Here is an 18,340-nt window from a genome sequence, read left to right as displayed (position 1 = left end):
TTAAGACCTTTGAAATTATAAAATTGTATTCTATTTCTTTCCTATTACTATAAACAAATAACTTATCAAGTAAATATCTATCAAATAAGTTTTGAACATCTACAGTATGATATGTACGGAGCTAGTCACTGAGGTTACAAAAAAACATCAGCATGTCTGCACGCCATTGGTTTCTTATAGCTTACTATAGAAGAGACCAGCAAGTAAACAGACCACTAGTATAATCATGGGTAATAAGTGTTATGACAGGAGCATACCTCAGACCTCTGGGCACAAGTGGCCTTGACTGGTTGATATCTGTGCTGAGTTCCAGAAGCAAGCAGAAGTTAGCCAGGTAAAGAAGGCAGAAGGGCCTTCCAGGCAGAGCAGCAGCATTTTATAGAGCACTTTGAATGCCAGGTAGCAGAATTTGATCTTTCTTCTACGGATTGGAAGGCCTTTTTTAAATCACAGAGGTAATATAATCATCTTAACATTTTCATGTGGTAGTAGAATACAAAGTGGTTTAGAGAAAGGAAAAACAGGAGAGTGAAAACCAGGCCATACATTGTAGGGATGACCAAGAGAGAAGTAGTGTAGGCCTGAACTAAGGAGGAGACAGGATAAATGGAAGAGAAAATTAGATATGAAACATACTACCGAAGCAGAATCAATAAAAGTAAACCACTCAGTAGATATGAGACGAGGAAGACAATAAAGAAAGAGATGTTAATCTGTGAATTTAATATGTGGTCTGTATCAGAATTTTGTTGTTTAACTTGATGCATTTATTCTGAAATTCACTTGGGAAAAATAAATAGGTTTACAATAATTGATACTACTTTGGAAAGGAATAACATTAGTGTCACACGAATATAGGAATAAGCAATAACACATAATAGAATCCCAAAATAGGCTTCTCAATAAGTATATGGAAACATTTGGAGAATGACAGAGTTTTTATTTAGATGGTATTGGGAAAATTGACTTTCATATGGGATAAAAAGTAAGATTAGTTCTCTACTTCACCACAGAGACACACAAAAATTCCATTAAAACTAATGATTGTATAAGTTAGAGTAATGCTTAGTTATTATACAAATCTACAAATTCTAGTAACTAAATAAAGTAGAAGTTTATTTCTTACTTGTGTAATAGTCCAATGAAGGTGTTCTTTGTTTGGGGTTGGGGTATATGGTAAAGGCTCTGTTACATGCAGTCATTCAGGAACCCAGGCTGACAAAGGCAGTGCCATCTTCAGCATATGGCTTCTAAGGGCATTCTTAGTACCAAACTGCAACTGACATAGAAAAAGAGAAAGTGATAAGCCATATGTGCTTGCCCTCAAACAGGAAGTGGCATATATCATTTCCATTCATCTTCATTAGCTAGAATTAGTCACCTCATCTCCCCCAGAAGCAAGGGGTCCCGGGAAATAAGACCTCTAGATGGGCAACCACTTCTCAGAGATAATGCTGTACCTTAGAAGGGAAGCACATATGTGTGGTAGACAGCTAGCTACCTTTGCCACAAAGACTATTCTGAATAGTAAACATAAATTCATTAACTAAATAAGCATGTAAGTGTGCCAAAATAAAATATAGGAAAATATTTTTATAATCTTGGTTGGACAAAGTCATTCTAGATAACTTAACTTCTGTGACTTAAAAATGACATGAAATCCAGGAGTCTAAAACAGGAGGGGGATGGTTTTGTTTTTCCTACTGTATTTGCAAAGATTGAAGACTTATAATATCCCAGGTAATATATGAACATGCTTAGAACCATGTCTATCACATAGTGAACAGTAAACGTTAGCTTTTACTAGTACTGTTTTTATTATTATTATTAGCATTCCTTTTTATTAGCAAGGAGAGAGAAATAAGTGTTTCCATACATTGTTAGTGAGAATTGGTACCATCATTTTGAAGGCATCTTGATATCAATCACAAATCAAAATATGCCAACAATTCAGTCTCAAGATATTTAGCCTTAAATTCCTTATCCTAAAAATAAATGTGCAAGACTATTCCTTTCAGCATCATTTTAATAGCAAAACCAAAAGTAACCTAAAAATTCATTAATAATGTCTTAGTCTATTTGTGTTATAATAAAGGAATACACAAAGCTGGGTATTCATAAAGAAAGTAGGTTTATGTGGCTCACAGTTCTGTAGGCTGTACAAAAAGGATGGTGCCTGCATCTGCTCTTGGTGAGAACCTCAGGCTGCCTCCACTCATGGCAGAAGGTGAAGTGGGGCCAACATGTGCTGAGATCACATGGCGAGAGATGAAGCAAGACATAAGTGCCATTTTCTTTTTAACAACCAATTCTTTTTTTTTTTTTGGACTGTGTTTCTTTATTTTTTTTTTATTATTGTACTTTAAGTTTTAGGGTACATGTGCACAATGTGCAGGTTTGTTACATATGTATCCATGTGACATGCTGGTGTGCTGCACCCATTAACTCGTCATTTAGCATTAGGTGTATCTCCTAATGCTATCCCTCCCCCCTCCCCCCACGCCACAACAGTCCCCAGAGTGTGATGTTCCCCTTCCTGTGTCCATGTGTCCTCATTGTTCAATTCCCACCTATGAGCGAGAACATGTGGTGTTTGGTTTTTTCTCCTTGCGATACTTTGCTGAAAATGATGGTTTCCAGCTTCATCCATGTCCATACAAAGGACGTGAACTCCTCATTTTTCATGGCTGCATAGTATTCCATGGTGTATATGTGCCACATTTTCTTAATCCAGTCTATTGTTGTTGGACATTTGGGTTGGTTCCAAGTCTTTGCTATTGTGAATAGTGTCACAATAAACATACGTGTGCATGTGTCTTTATAGCAGCATGATTTATAGTCCTTTGGGTATATACCCAGTAATGGGATGGCTGGGTCAAATGGTATTTCTAGTTCTAGATCCCTGAGGAATCGCCACACTGACTTCCACGATGGTTGAACTAGTTTACAGTCCCACCAACAGTGTAAAAGTGTTCCTATTTCTCCACATACTCTCTGGCACCTGTTGTTTCCTGATTTTTTAATGATGGCCATTCTAACTGGTGTGAGATGGTATCTCACTGTGGTTTTGATTTGCATTTCTCTGATGGCCAGTGATGATGAGCATTTTTTCATGTGTTTTTTGGCTGCATAAATGTCTTCTTTTGAGAAGTGTCTGTTCGTGTCCTTTGCCCACTTTTTGATGGGGTTCTTTGTTTTTTTCTTGTAAATTTGTTTGAGTTCATTGTAGATTCTGGATATTAGCCCTGTGTCAGATGAGCAGGTTGGGAAAACTTTCTCCCATTTTGTAGGTTGCCTTTTCACTCTGATGGTAGTTTCTTTTGCTGTGCAGAAGCTCTTTAGTTTAATTAGATCCCATTCGTCAATTTTGGCTTTTGTTGCCATTGCTTTTGGTGTTTTAGACATGAAGTCCTTGCCCATGCCTATGTCCTGAATGGTAATGCCTAGGTTTTCTTCTACAGCTTTTATGGTTTTAGGTCTAACATGTAAGTCTTTAATCCATCTCGAATTAATTTTTTATAAGGTGTAAGGAAAGGATCCAGTTTCAGCTTTCTACATATGGCTAGCCAGTTTTCCCAGCACCATTTATTAAATAGGGAATCCTTTCCCCATTTCTTCTTTTTGTCAGGTTTGTCAAAGATCAGATAGTTGTAGATATGCGGTGTTATTTCTGAGAGCTCTGTTCTGTTCTGTTGGTCTGTATCTCTGTTTTGGTACCAGTGCCATGCTGTTTTGGTTACTGTAGCCTTGTAGTATAGTTTGAAGTCAGGTAGCATGATGCCTCCAGCTTTGTTCTTTTGGCTTAGGATTGACTTGGTGATGCGGGCTCTTTTTTGGTTCCATATGAACTTTAAAGTAGTTTTTTCCAATTCTGTGAAGAAAGTCATTGGTAGCTTGATGGGGATGGCATTGAATCTATAAATTACCTTGGGCAGTATGGCCATTTCACGATATTGATTCTTCCAACCCATGAGCATAGAATGTTCTTCCATTTGTTTGTATCCTCTTTTATTTCATTGAGCAGCAGTTTGTAGTTCTCCTTGAAGAGGTCCTTTACATCCCTTGTAAGTTGGATTCCTAGGTATTTTATTCTCTTTGAAGCAATTGTGAATGGGAGTTCACTCATGATTTGGCTCTCTGTTTGTCTGTTATTGGTTTATAAGAATGCTTGTGATTTTTGTACATTGATTTTGTATCCTGAGACTTTGCTGAAGTTGCTTATCAGCTTAAGGAGATTTCGGGCTGCAACGATGGGGTTTTCTAAATATACAATCATGTCATCTGCAAACAGGGACAATTTGACTTCCTCTTTTCCTAATTGAATACCCTTTATTTCCTTCTCCTGCCTGATTTCCCTGGCCAGAACTTCCAGCCCTATGTTGAATAGGAGTGGTGAGAGAGGGCATCCCTGTCTTGTGCCAGTTTTCAAAGGGAATGCTTCCAGTTTTTGCCCATTCAGTATGATATTGGCTGTGGGTTTGTCAGAGATAGCTTTTATTATTTTGAGATACGTCCCATCAATACCTAATTTATTGAGAGTTTTTAGCATGAAGTGTTGTTGAATTTTGTCAAAGGCCTTTTCTGCATCTATTGAGATAATCATGTGGTTTTTGTCTTTGGTTCTGTTTATATGCTGGATTACATTTATTGATTTGCGTATGTTGAACCAGCCTTGCATCCCAGGGATGAAGCCGACTTGATCATGGTGGATAAGCTTTTTGATGTGCTGCTGGATTCAGTTTGCCAGTATTTTATTGAGGATTTTTGCATCGATGTTCATCAAGGATATTGGTCTAAAATTCTCTTCTTTGGTTGTGTCTCTGCCAGGCTTTGGTATGAGGATGATGCTGGCCTCATAAAATGAGTTAGGGAGGATTCCCTCTTTTTCTATTGATTGGAATAGTTTCAGAAGGAATGGTACCAGCTCCTCCTTGTACCTCTGGTAGAATTCGGCTGTGAATCCATCTGGTCCTGGACTCTTTTTGGTTGCTAAGCTATTGATTATTGCCACAATTTCAGTGCCTGTTATTGGTCTATTCAGAGATTCAACTTCTTCCTGGTTTAGTCTTGGGAGGGTGTATGTGTCGAGGAATTTATCCACTTCTAGATTTTCTAGTTTATTTGCGTAGAGGTGTTTGTAGTATTCTCTGATGGTAGTTTTTATTTCTGTGGGATCGGTGGTGATATCCCCTTTATCATTTTTTATTGCATCTATTTGATTCTTCTATCTTTTCTTCTTTATTAGTCTTGCTAGCAGTCTATCAATTTTGTTGATCTTTTCAAAAAACCAGCTCCTGGATTCATTAATTTTTGAAGGGTTTTTTGTGTCTCTATTTCCTTCAGTTCTGCTCTGATTTTAGTTATTTCTTGCCTTCTGCTAGCTTCTGAATGTGTTTGCTCTTGCTTTTCTACTTCTTTTAATTGTGAGAAAGCAGGAAAGATCCAAAATTGACACCCTAACAGCACAATTAACAACCAATTCTTTTTTTTTTTTTTTGAGATGGAGTCTCACTGTGTCGCCCAGGCTGGAGTGCAGTGGCGCTATCTCGGCTCACTACAAGCTCCGCCTCTCGGGTTCATGCCATTCTCCTGCCTCAGCCTCCCGAGTAGCTGGGACTACAGGGGCCCACCACCACACCCGGCTAGTTTTTTGTATTTTTAGTAGAGACGGGGTTTCACTGTGTTAGCCAGGATGATCTCGATCTCCTGGCCTCGTGATCCGCCCATCTCGGCCTCCCAAAGTGCTGGCATTACAGGCGTGAGCCACCGTGCCCGGCCAACAACCAATTCTTAAGGGATCTGACAGAGCCAGAACTCAGTCATTACTTCAAGGACGGTACCAAGCCATTCATGAGCGATCCTCCCCCATGACCCAAACACCTCCCATTAGGCTTCACCTCTAACACTGGGGATCACATTTTTTCAACATGACATTTGGAGGTCAAATATCCAAGCTATAGCATAAGTAATTGGTTATTTAAATAAATTAGTGTCCTACCTTATACATATTTGTATTGTTTTGATATTCTACTTAATAACTTTAAAAGGTATATTTTATTAAAATTATTCAAAATTTAGCTTATAGTGAGGCCACTAGAATAATTCAAAAAACCGGAACAAAAAAATGTGGTGGGAGAGGGGGATATAAACATTAAGAACATTGTATTTGTTGTACTTCTGATTGTCTCAGAGAGAACAAGATGAAGTGAGTTTAAAGGTAAAGAGGTAAATTTATGTTAGTTATTAGGGAAAACTTTCTGAGACTATAGAATAACTTTTAATTTACAAAAATTTTAAAAGCCTGAAGTCTCCAGACAGTTTCTAGAAGTCAAGATATACCCTCTTTGTGGCTTACTTACCTGGAGAGAATTTATCTGTCCTTATAACTACTAGTTTGAAAGTGTTCAACCATGCTTTGTTTGATCCAGATGATTTAGTTCTTTTCATTGTGCTTTTACATTGAGCCATGTTGTAGTTTCTAATACATGCATTATGCAGTGTAATTGTAGCAACAAAACACAGTCCATCAGGTTCAGATGTACAATTGGCCTTGCTCTAACCCAATCCTTGAGTTCACAATAGGGAAGCTTTGGAAGTAAATAATGAAGGCTTTTTGGTATTTCAGTGACTAACACCTTTTAGACAGGGTCCATGGTGATCAATTCATATTGATTTTGCTGACTAAATAATACTTGAGCAAAGTTCCAGTGGCATCTAAAAATAAGCTTTTTCACAGTCCTTATGTGTCTTAAATATCATTATAGTATTTATTTTGTTCAAATCTTTGCAGTCACCTCAAATTTCAAGAATTCATGTGTAAATCATTCTAAGTGATGCAGTAAATTAGTGAACCTACTTCCTAATACCTTGTAAAACTGTATTTCACATTTCTACTAGGCTGCTTGTAATCAATAGCTCTTTCTTCACTACTTCCCAACTTGTTCTAATTTGTTTCCTTTGAGAGAGGTAGATTTTAAGAGTTCTGGATTACATGCTTTTTTTTTTTTTTCATGCGACTTAGAGCTCCTCCTTGTTTATTAGCAGTTCTATTTCTTTCTCTAGCCCCATTTTCTCTTGAAGCAGCCATAAAAGTGCCATCTGTTTTTCAGCATCTTTTTATTTCTGCTTTCTCCTCCCTGCACTTTTCTCTTCTCTGAATGCTTTATGCAATAACAATTTATTCCTGATTTATTATCCACCTGCTTTCATAGCCTCCCTCTTTCTGTTCCTCCTCCATCCCTATCCCACCCTGAATGGAGTGGTATACCATAATTCTTAAGGACACAGCTTTGGAGTCAAGTAAGGGCCAGCTCAACCACTTATGCATGTTAGTGACTTGACCACTATGAGCCTCAATTTCTTCATTTATAAGAAAGAGAAGGTTATAATACCATCTACTACATAGGGTGGCTTGAAGAATTAAATAAAATAATGTACATCAGGGTTTCTCAGCCTTGGCACTATTGACATTTGGGGCTGAGGCATTCTTTGTTCTGGAGGCTGTCCTGGGCATTGTAGGATGGTTAGCAGCAACCCTAGTCTCTACCACTAGATGCTCATAGCAACCCCCTTCCCAGCTATGACAATGCAAAAATGTCCCAGGGAGACAAAATTGTCCCCATTCGGAATCACTGACATATATAAAACATTTAGTACAGTGCCTGGTACATAGTAGGGACTTGAACAATAATTGTGATGGATGGATGGTCGGATGAATGATTGAATATTCATTTTTAACACAAGTGTCTAATATAATTCTTGACAGTCAATTAACTACTTAATACATAAATGGATAAACAAATGAACCTGAAGCCAGTGAGCTTCAAGGGCTGCCCATAGTTTCTACCTTACACCAAAATGTGTTATCTTCACTAAAAACAAGCTTCCTATGTTTCAAAAAATATTTTAGACAATTAACTAACTGCACAGCTTAAGCTACTCCCCCAATTTAATATATATGCCTATATTTTAAATAATAGGGAGATTTTAAAATAAACTCTAATGGATGATAGCTATAACAATTTTGTTGCTGTAGAATTCAGTGCTAAAAATTGAAGTGATCCTTTGATTAACCTGAGTATTTTAGGTTGATATCCCAGTCGATAAGACATTGATGTGGTGAGAGAACAAAGCTCAGCCAACTTTTAAGTGTTTTTCAATCTAATTTATCTTATATAAGTATTTATTGAGTGCCTACTATGTTTCAGGCACTGTTCTAGGTACTCAGGATACATTTGTGAACAAAACAATGATCCAACACTGTGGAACCACCATTCTATGAAATGGTAGATCACAAAAATAATAAATACATAAATAGAAATAAAAATAAAGACTACTCATAACTTGTAAAATACTAGCCTAGGAAATAGTCTAGGTGGTACTGACAGCAAAATTCCAGTGGTTGACTGTAACCCAATCAGAAACATTTTTGTGACTGCACTCACTGTTTGCCATTTGGTTGCTCATCTATGATTTCAGTTTACTGAACTCTAACTTTCTCGTCTGATCTGAATTACAATGAGGGTATTAAATCAAATCTGTGGTTACCTTTGCATATTTTGGAACTTCAAACATTTAGATTGTGATTCACTGTGTGCATAATTTTTTAAATTGTCTCAAATCAACAATCTTTCTCTTACTTTTCTAGGTTTTCTCTAATGAACTAACTTTATAGCATACTTTTTGTGCTGTAGTCTAGCAAACTGATAGCTGAGTTTTTTAAAAAATGAATACAGTATATGCTTTTTCTGCATCACTTTTTTCATCTGTAAAATGGGATCTGTGGGATACCTAACACATAAAGTCATTATAAGGATTAAATAAGGTAATGTTTATTTAAAAAAAAAAGCCTTAGAACTAAAGAAAATGCCAAGCACATAGTAAGTTTTAAGTGTAGTATTTTCTGCACCCCTACTAGCCATGTGCTTGTTTCTAGTATTTCCAATATTTTAGCATAGTAAATGAGGTAGTATATCTTTTTCTTTTCTTTCTACACTTGGAAGAAAGCAGGATTACAATGAAATAAAAACAAAATGTATATACAACAGGGTCATATAAGTAATGTCTGTTTGTAAACCACTAGTCTCAGGAGTAAATCCCTCAACATGATGAAAACCAAGAGATGTGTTTGCACATAACTCTTTTTATAAAGTTTTTTTAATCGCAAGACATAGTCATTGTATAAACTTCCAACATACAGAAATTAATAATTTACAAAGTGAAAAGCCCCTTTATGCATATATTCACTCCAGCTCACTCCCTTTAGAAATAATTAATAGTAATAATCAGTGTATAGTCTCGCTTTTTTTTGAGACGCAGTCTTGCTCTGTCGCTAGGCTGGAGTGCAGTGGCACGATCTTGGCTCACTGCAACCTCCGCCTCCTGGGCTCAAGGGATTCTCATGCCTCAGCCTTCCGAGTAGCTGGGATTACAGGCACGTGCCACCACACCCAGCTAATTTTTGTATTTTTAGTAGAGACAGGGTTTCACCATGTTGGCCAGGATGGTCTCGATCTCCTGACCTCATGATCCACCCACCTTGGCCTCCCAAAGTGCTGGGATTACAGGTGTGAGCCACTGCGCCCAGCCTAGTCTCAAATTTTTTTCCTAGTCATACACTAATATATATTTCTATTAAAATAAAATCACATTGTACATACTGTTTTGCAACTGGCCTTTATTCACTCAAAATATGTCTTTGGTGTCAGTGTCAACACATTTAGTTCCTTCTTGTCTCCAACAGCTGCCAAGAGTGGTAACTCTCTTTGGCTTCTGGGTACTTACCCACAAAAGCACATGCATTTAGAGCTGGTGGAAAAAGTCCTTCAGGGCGGGCACCAGTGGCTCACACCTGTAATCTCAACTCTTTGGGAGGCCAAAGCTGGCAGATTATGTGAGCTCACGAGTTCGAGACCAGCCTGGGCAACATAGCAACACCCCATCTCTACAAAAAAATACAAAAATTAGCCAGGCATGTTGGTGCACATCTGTAGTCCTAGCTCCTTGGGAGGCTGAGGTGGGACACAGAGGTTGCAGTGAGCGGAGCTCATGCCACTGCACTCCAGCCTGGGTGATAGAGTGAGACCCTGTCAAAGGTTGGAAAGAAGGAAGAAAGGAGAGGAGAGGAGAGGAGAGGAGAGGAGAGGAGAGGAGAGGAGAGGAAAAGAAGCCCTTTGGCTGAAACTTTCACTGCCAATAACTGACCCCCTTCTCTCTCAAAGCACTGACCCAAAAAGGGGCACCAGCAGAGAGGCTCAGAAGATCTTCTCAGTCCACACCAGGAGACCAGAACTTTCTCAGCTCAGGGAGAAGGATGAGCTGAATGAGGAATACTCACTCATACAGCAGTTAGTCCAGAGGATGACAGAAACATTACAAATGTGACACCCTTGAAATGGAACTCCTCTTTGGAGTGTGAAAGCCCAGTCATGCACAACCCACTTGGAGCAGGAAGGAAATTGTATTTGAGGATGTTAAAGTCAAGCTAACTTTTATTAAAATTGCCACAGGAGGCCATTCATCCCCACTTCACTTACTCCATTTCAAAGCCTACTTCCCATCACTCAGATGTTTACTTATGGAGTGATTAAGTTTTCTTTTATCTTTTCTATGCTTTCATCAGATGCTCTTTTTCTCTTTTTTGCTTAAAAAAGGCAGATTTTTTCAGCCAAATGTCAATATGTCAAACATTAAGTATTCATTCCCTTGCAATGCACGGTGTTTATACTTACATACCCTATTATAACAAATGTAATATTATTTAATTATGCAGCAAACTTACACATAATTTGTGAACCAGGTCTAAAGAATATACAGGAAACAGAGTATTCAGCTTAGTTGAGGCCTTTGTTAAACAATATGCAAAGTTGCAGGTGCCACATTAGGGAATTTTGGGGGAAAGGAAATGCAAACTTATTTGGCAGGAAAACAAGAGAAATGATTATATCTCACAGCACTTTCACGGCTGGACACATTTACATGCCTCTGTCACATCACCCAGAAGCTGTGGTGTTGAGGGCTGAGGCAGGACCTCCTTTTGCCACAGGAAAAAGGATGAAACCAGGGACATTGTGAAAGGTTGCCCCAAAGTCTTAAGGCTCCCTGAAACCTTGGGTTTTTTTAACACCATTGTCCAATCTGTTGAAGGTTAAATAATATGTTGTTCAAAATTGCATAGGTAAAGCGCAGAATGGCCGAAGGGTCAGAACTACAGCAATAGGTAGGTCCCATTCTCTGCCTTTTCATTCTTCAGTCTTCAGAAGTGCCACAGAGGCCGAGTGGCACTAGGCGCAGCTGGGAATCAAGATCTGTTTATCTGTACCTTAAATAGGTCAAAGTGAACCTTTTGGAAATATTGTTTTGGTAAATAAAAATTCCTGGTCATGCTAACTGTGCCTGTTTCGACCTGTTTCTTTCAGATACCATTGTTCTTATCGCTTCAATAGCAGTTGTTTCTGCAAAAACTCAGGGTAATATTTTTGCCACGTCTGCACTCAGAAGTCTCCGTTTCCTACAGATCCTCCGCATGGTGCGCATGGACCGAAGGGGAGGCACTTGGAAATTACTGGGTTCAGTGGTTTATGCCCACAGCAAGGTAAGATTGGTCTCTGAATTTAAAAACACAATGTTTGAAACTTTTTCATTGATTGCTGTAATATTTAATAAACCTATCACAAGAAAACTTAGTCATTGCAGAAATTGGTTAAAACAATTTTGGGACATGATGTACAATGGATTATTTAAGAGCCATCATAAACATCCAAGAAGTAGTAAAGTGAATAGAATCATCATAGAATTCTTTTTTCCTTTTTCAAAGATTTCCCACCTCTAAAAATCTTTCATTCCTTTTATATCTAGGAATTAATCACAGCTTGGTACATTGGATTTTTGGTTCTTATTTTTTCATCTTTCCTTGTCTATCTGGTGGAAAAGGATGCCAATAAAGAATTTTCTACATATGCAGATGCTCTCTGGTGGGGCACAGTAAGTATGAAAATACGTTTTTTATTTATTAGATGTTGTGAATTTTTTTTTTAATACAATGGTTCCTATGGATGGTTTAAATAAAAATATCAACTTGCAAAAGAGAGTTATGTGGAAAATAAATACTACTTATTATTGTCTAAAGGCTTTCCACATCTTTTTAGGCCAACTAAGTTATCTTGTAATCCATCATTAATATTTCTTGAGTGCTAGATTGTTGCCAAAATTAAAAATATATAAAATATATAAATATATATCATTTTTAATGGTGATTAAAACATTGATAGTTTGTTTATTTGTTTTAATTTTGTGCAGCACAAATTTAAATTATCAATTGTTGCATTGATTTTCCACTCTTCAAAAGTTTATCTGGGGTTAAAAAATGAGTGGAAGCTGTGAATAAAATTGCAGCACAAAGAAATGAAAAAGAAGACTGGTAACCATCTGTGAGATCAGAGATTATAGTCACCTAATTTCAAAACTTTCCTCTTAAAACCTACTTTTTCTTTGTATTGTTATTAAAGAATAATTTTCCAAATAAATAAAGTAAAATCATGATTCTTACATAAATAGAAAATTAACACATGCTAAACATTCATTTAACTCATTTTAAAAGTTTAAGTCATTATTAATGAAGAAACCAGTAAGATGTTAAAACCAGTTCAAAGCACTATCCAAAGGACAGAAACATTTAAAAATCAGGAATATTGAAATCAGTGTGCAAATAGAGGCAAAACTGGCTCCTTCCACAGGGAGAGAAGTCAGTTCAACCTCCAATAGGCAGAATTTATTTACATGTCCATAGGCAAAATTATTTTGCATTGCTACCAGTTATCAACAACTTACAGAGTTTTAAAATAGCTCAAAGGCTATGAAAAGAGCAGAGCCCCATAAAATCAGAATCCAGAAACCTGGAAGGGTGTACCCTGAACCACGCATAGTTTTCCACTGAAGCAAAAATTTTCCCTGCATTGTAAAGAATTTATAAAACAGTCATTGGAACTAGTGCCCTAATAAGAATGTCACGGGATATAGGAGTGCTTTATGCAATGTATAAATTACATTTCTCTTTATTTTATTCCTTTAAGGCATTCCAAAGGGGAGTTATATGAAAATAACCATAGCCAAACATGGTGGCTCACGCCTGTAATCCAAGCACTTTGGGAGGCCAAGGTGGGCCAGTTGCTTGAGCTCAGGCATTTGAGACCAGCCTGGGCAACATGGCAAGACCCCATCTCTACAAAAAATACAAAAATTAGCCAAGTGTAGTGGCACGCTCCTGTAGTCCCAGCTACTTGGGAGGCTGAGGTGGCAGAATCACTTGAGCCTGGGAGGTAGATTATAAATGCTTGTCTAAAGAATGTCCGTATGGTTTTGGTCCAAAAAACCCCGTAAGCTCTCTTTTAAACCACCCTTAGTATTTCTTGAGTTCTAGATTGTTGCCAAAATAAAAATATATCATTTTCTTAAGCTGTGATTTAAACAATGATAGGCTTTTTATTTGTTTGTTTAGTGAAGCACAGAGTTACCAATTGTTGCAGTGTTCCACTACTCATCAAAAGCTCATCAGCAAGACCCAGCACATTTGTCAGAGACGAGGAAAATTTGTTAGGGCTGTATTAAGCAGAACTTGTATTGGTTGATTGCATAGCAGCAATAAAATGAATAAAAATGAGAAATACATTCACCTAAAGATTCGAATTTTTTTCTTAAGTTATCTAAGTAAATGTCTACAAGATTATGCCATTGGTTTCAAAGGATTCTGTTGGTTTAATAATGTGGTTTCCGGCTGCTCTTCACTATTCACAAGCAATAATGGGCATTTCGAAAAAGAGTGGAAACTTGAAAGAGAGCAGTCATCTGACATTCTTAAAATACTTTTTATATGTAGAGAGCAAATGAAAATCTGTGACTCATGATGGGATAAACTGTCAACTGAGAAAACAGGAGGCTTTTCTTGCCAGCAAGGGGAAGACAGTTTATCATCCCAGCCTTCAAAGCAATGGTTTGAATTCAAGTTTAATTTTGCTTCTCTCGGATAATTCTAATATATTTAACTTACTGAGGCACCCAGGTGCCCCTTTTCCCACTGAGATGCAGTTGTTGGTGAATTTAGCCTGGCAGCTCATTATCCTTCTTTTTATTAGTATTCCTTTTCTCCTTATTACGAAAAAGAATTGCTGTATTGTGCATTAAACAGTGTGTGGGAAACTCTTAATATACCTCTCAGTTAGTCACCAGTTTGTTTCTTTTGCCAGAATAACCCACACAGTAGGTTTTCAAAGGTCGTATCTGTGACTTTCAGGGGAAGAAACATTTTCATTGATTTCCCTTTCAGTTGTGCTAATTTGACTGACATTTAACCTGTACTTAACAGGTTCCTGAATGGCCTAATTATGTTTCTATTTAAAAAAAAAAATCTAGTCTTGAATATGAGAGTAAAAATTTTATGAGATATCAAACTTCGAAGAATTTTTTAAGGCCTTATTGGTCCGTAGCAGGTTTGTTGATATTAACTGACTCATTAATGAAATTGTCTGAATCCTAAAAAGACAGAAAAAGCAAACAAACAAGAGAGCCCATTGTTTCTATTCATTTTAAGAAGAACATGTATTAGATTCCTAGTGGGAAATAAATTTAGACTGTTATACCTTTTATTTATACATTAATCAAGACCTTAGTGAAAATTATGGTTGGGTATTTCTTAGTTAAAACTGCCCATGTTGCACCTAATGGAAACCTTAATAACTGTGGAAGTATCCAGAATAAATAGGGAAATGATAGTATCCTAAATGAGAGTATTTCTAAGTGTTACACTTTGATGAAAAAAGGAAATCCCCTATATTAAAAGAGCCCACAGTATCAACATTAAGTATCAAAATACAGGTTTTGTTCCACAGATACGCTGTGCCAGTGAATTTTCAATACCAACTCTGGAACTCCTTCCAGAGCTGTTATTTTTCTTATTTTTGGTTGTTCCAGATTTATTCTGAAATAATTTAAGAATGGGTTTCCCTGGAGTTATTTTCTGTTATTAAATCCTTCCTGTTATTATTTTTCTCTTTTTGATCTGCTTTAGATTTATTTTGAAATAACTTAAGATCAGGTTTTCCTGGACTCCAGCCTGGGTGATGGAGTGAGACCTGCCTCAAAGACTCCCTTGGGGAGAATTACACTGTGCCACGGAAATCTACCAACAGTGTGTTGTTCACATGAACATATTAGCTATAAACTGATGTACATAGATATACTAGAAAAATAATTGTATCTTCAAAATCAGGTCAATAAATATTTGTTGATTTGTTGCCTGAAAGAAAGAAGGATTTATATCTCCTGATTTGGAATTAATTCTGCTATTGAAAAGAAAAAAAAAACTTTAGCCTAACCAGTGTCTTAAATTATAATCTGACCATAGCCTCAGCCATCTCATTTAAAAAAAAAAAAAAATCAAGAAAAATCTGGACCAGAGTTTTCATTTGTTTTTCAGTATTATTTCTGAGGAAGAATTCCTGAATGCCAAACACATGAAGGTGCCCCTACTCCATCTCAGATTTTCCTAACATAATTACAACTTTATGCCAACATTTCCAACCCACAGATTTTCAGAATGTATTTTCTTTCACCTGTGTGACTGTATTTGAGCATAGGAAGCATAAGGGCCAATATATATCTAAGCTGTTTCTATCTGCAAGACACCTTCAAATAAATGGTCCAACTGAAGAGATGGTACAAAATACCAGGGATTCCTGAGGCCAGCTGTGGGGAGGTAGCAGGGTGAAGCAGGCCATCCCTGCCCAGATCCTCATCCGTCTTATTACCCTGCAGCCTGAAAAGGCAGCTGCCAGCTTCTCAGGTAAAGTGGCAAGAAATGGCAGCTTCTCACTTAAGGAGAATACTACTCTGCCTAGAACTTTACTGAAAGAGATGGTGGACATTTTTGTCACTTGTAATTTATTTTTTAATTTTAAAAAGTAAATTCAAAACTTCATGACCTTACCTATGATATTATAAAGATCATACTCAAAAGTCACGAGTATGAATCACAGAAGATTTTTGTAATAAAAATGTAATCTATCCAGTGCATATTCACCAGCATATCTCTTACAAGCCCTGGAAGGAGACAAAAAATGGAATTATGTCCAATTTCGTGACATAAAGGTCCATCTCTCCTATTCTCCTGCTTCTCATCTCTTACACACACGTATATATAAGCAAAATGTCACACTCACATGGGTGTGGGAAATCAAAGCTCACAAAACACTATTTAGTTTACTTGCCCACTTATGTAAATATTGTATTTGTTTTAGAATAGAGTAGAAGCTCTCAGAACTTATTTCCTCTTCACTGACTGGCCAGATTAACCAACACTCCTCACTCCCACAAAACATAGTGAGGCTTGCAGAGCACAAAATGCTCTTTAGTATCGACAGAATTCTGTTCTTAACATTGTTTGAATGCTTGCAAAGAGTCAGCATGTTCATTACCAAACCTTTTTTTTTTTTTTTTTTGAGACAAGGTCTCACTCTGTCACATAGGTTGCAGTGCATTGGTACAATTATGGCTCGCTGCAGCCTCAACCTCCCAGGTTTGAGCAGCCCTCCCACCTCAGTCTCCTGAGTAGCTGGGACCCCAGGCACATGCCACCATGCCCAGCTAATTTTTTACTAATTTTTTGAAGAAAAGGGGTCTCACCATGTTGCCCAGACTGGTCTCAAACTCCTGGGTTCAAGCAATCTGTCTACCTTGGCCTCCCAAAGTGCTGGGATTACAGGCGTGAGCCACTGTGCCTGTCCCATTCCCAAACCTTTTTATGCCAGTTGTATTTGTAATTATAATGGCATGGTTTAATTTTATATTATTGCATAAACTGATGACATATGGTACAGAAAGAAAAATGGATGGTTTATGAAAATAGAATGCTTTAGAAAAGCTTGATAAATGCAAAATACTAAATATACTAAAATACTAAAAATACTTTAAAATCAGGGGTGAACACGCAACTATGTGGGGGAAAAAATCTTAAATATCTAGGACTCTGTCCTCAGATAGCTCCCATAAAAGTTGAGTTTATGCTCCACTAAAAAAAAAAAAATTTAATTTTAAAAAACATTAAAATTAAGGAAAATAAATGATGCATTATGAGTGAGATTTATGCAAAAAAGATAAGGCAGAACCCCAATTGCAGAACACATTCTTCATCAAGAATATTACATTTATGTGCTTTAGGCTAAAATAAAATATGCAACATATAAGTCTCTTTGTGATTATCTGCATTAGTCAAATTTCTGACTAAGCAACCAAGTAGCCATCATAGAAGTTTCAATTAAGAAGACTTCTCTGTGTATTCTCATGCATTAATATATAATATCAGAAAATTATCTCACCAACAGAGAATAACAAGGCTCTCTCATAAGAACATTTATTTTACATTGATTCAACTGCTTTATGGTTCTACTAATTCCCTTGCAACACATTTGCTATGCAGAGTAAAAGTCTGATGTATTGTGATTCACTTTTAACACTGTATATATTAGAAGAGAATTAAATGCTTTGACTCAGGAAGTATCAAAAATATATTAGTACAAAAAGAACCCATTAACCGACCACACTTTAGTTCTTTCTGTCATCCCAAACCCACCCAATCCCTGTCATCCCCACCTACCTAGCCCATATGTAGTCATGAAGCATCCTCATGGTTCGCCCAAGATGAACAGAGTCACTGGGTTTAATTCCAGCACCGTCACCCATGGGACTCAACCCTTGCACCCTAATGCCATATGCACATGTAGAACTGGCAGAGAATTACACAACAAAGGGGGTGGGGTGTGATGGAAGTATCTTCAAAGGAGCAACTATATTATTTATTTAATGTTGGATTCCCAGTCTAAAGATAGTGTAAAGGGATTATTTATTTAATGTCGGATTCCCAGTCTAAAGACAGTATAAAGGGAGTGTGTTATTTATTTGTTTTTCTTTATAACAGTAGTCCATTTTTTCCAAAATCAGCTCTGGCTCTTTAACTTCATTCGGCCCACATTACTGTGTTAACTGTATACTGTTAAGTAATAATAGCCACCTGCCCTTCTGCCTGGGAGTCACTGACGTACGCAGTTTGTAAGCATCTGCAATACAGAGATGATGAGATACAATCGAATAAGTCATCTTACCATGCCATGCCATCAGGATGCTGCTGGGTTCTTGAAGATCTGTGAGGAATGTTTCTGGAAAACGAACTGACTGCCTCATCACCCAATTCAATTGTGAAGTCTAGGTGTGATTTCCTCCAAGCCCCTAAAGATCACATATGTAGCCTCTCCAGGTTCTCTGAAACATGCTGCTATTCCAGAATCCCCCCACT

The 18,340-nt window shown here is 37.3% G+C and overlaps 1 protein-coding gene across 9 annotated transcripts in view; it reads left to right on the top strand.

Annotated features, from left to right (window-relative positions):
• The window catches only part of KCNQ5 (potassium voltage-gated channel subfamily Q member 5), a 616,433-nt gene that overhangs the window by 482,765 nt on the left and 115,328 nt on the right, over positions 1-18,340 (top strand). For all 9 annotated transcript variants that reach the window (XM_063629850.1, XM_055256386.2, XM_055256378.2 and 6 more), the window contains exons 4-5: positions 11,418-11,593; positions 11,857-11,982. In XM_063629850.1, the coding sequence (XP_063485920.1) occupies positions 11,418-11,593; positions 11,857-11,982 (302 nt within the window). The remainder of the gene's footprint in view (positions 1-11,417; positions 11,594-11,856; positions 11,983-18,340) is intronic.

The sequence above is a fragment of the Symphalangus syndactylus genome, chromosome 2 (assembly GCF_028878055.3).
Source record: "Symphalangus syndactylus isolate Jambi chromosome 2, NHGRI_mSymSyn1-v2.1_pri, whole genome shotgun sequence".
In the NCBI taxonomy this organism is placed as follows: domain Eukaryota; kingdom Metazoa; phylum Chordata; class Mammalia; order Primates; family Hylobatidae; genus Symphalangus; species Symphalangus syndactylus.
Note: the sequence above shows the minus strand (reverse complement) of the source record. Positions and strands in the feature narration are given on the sequence as shown.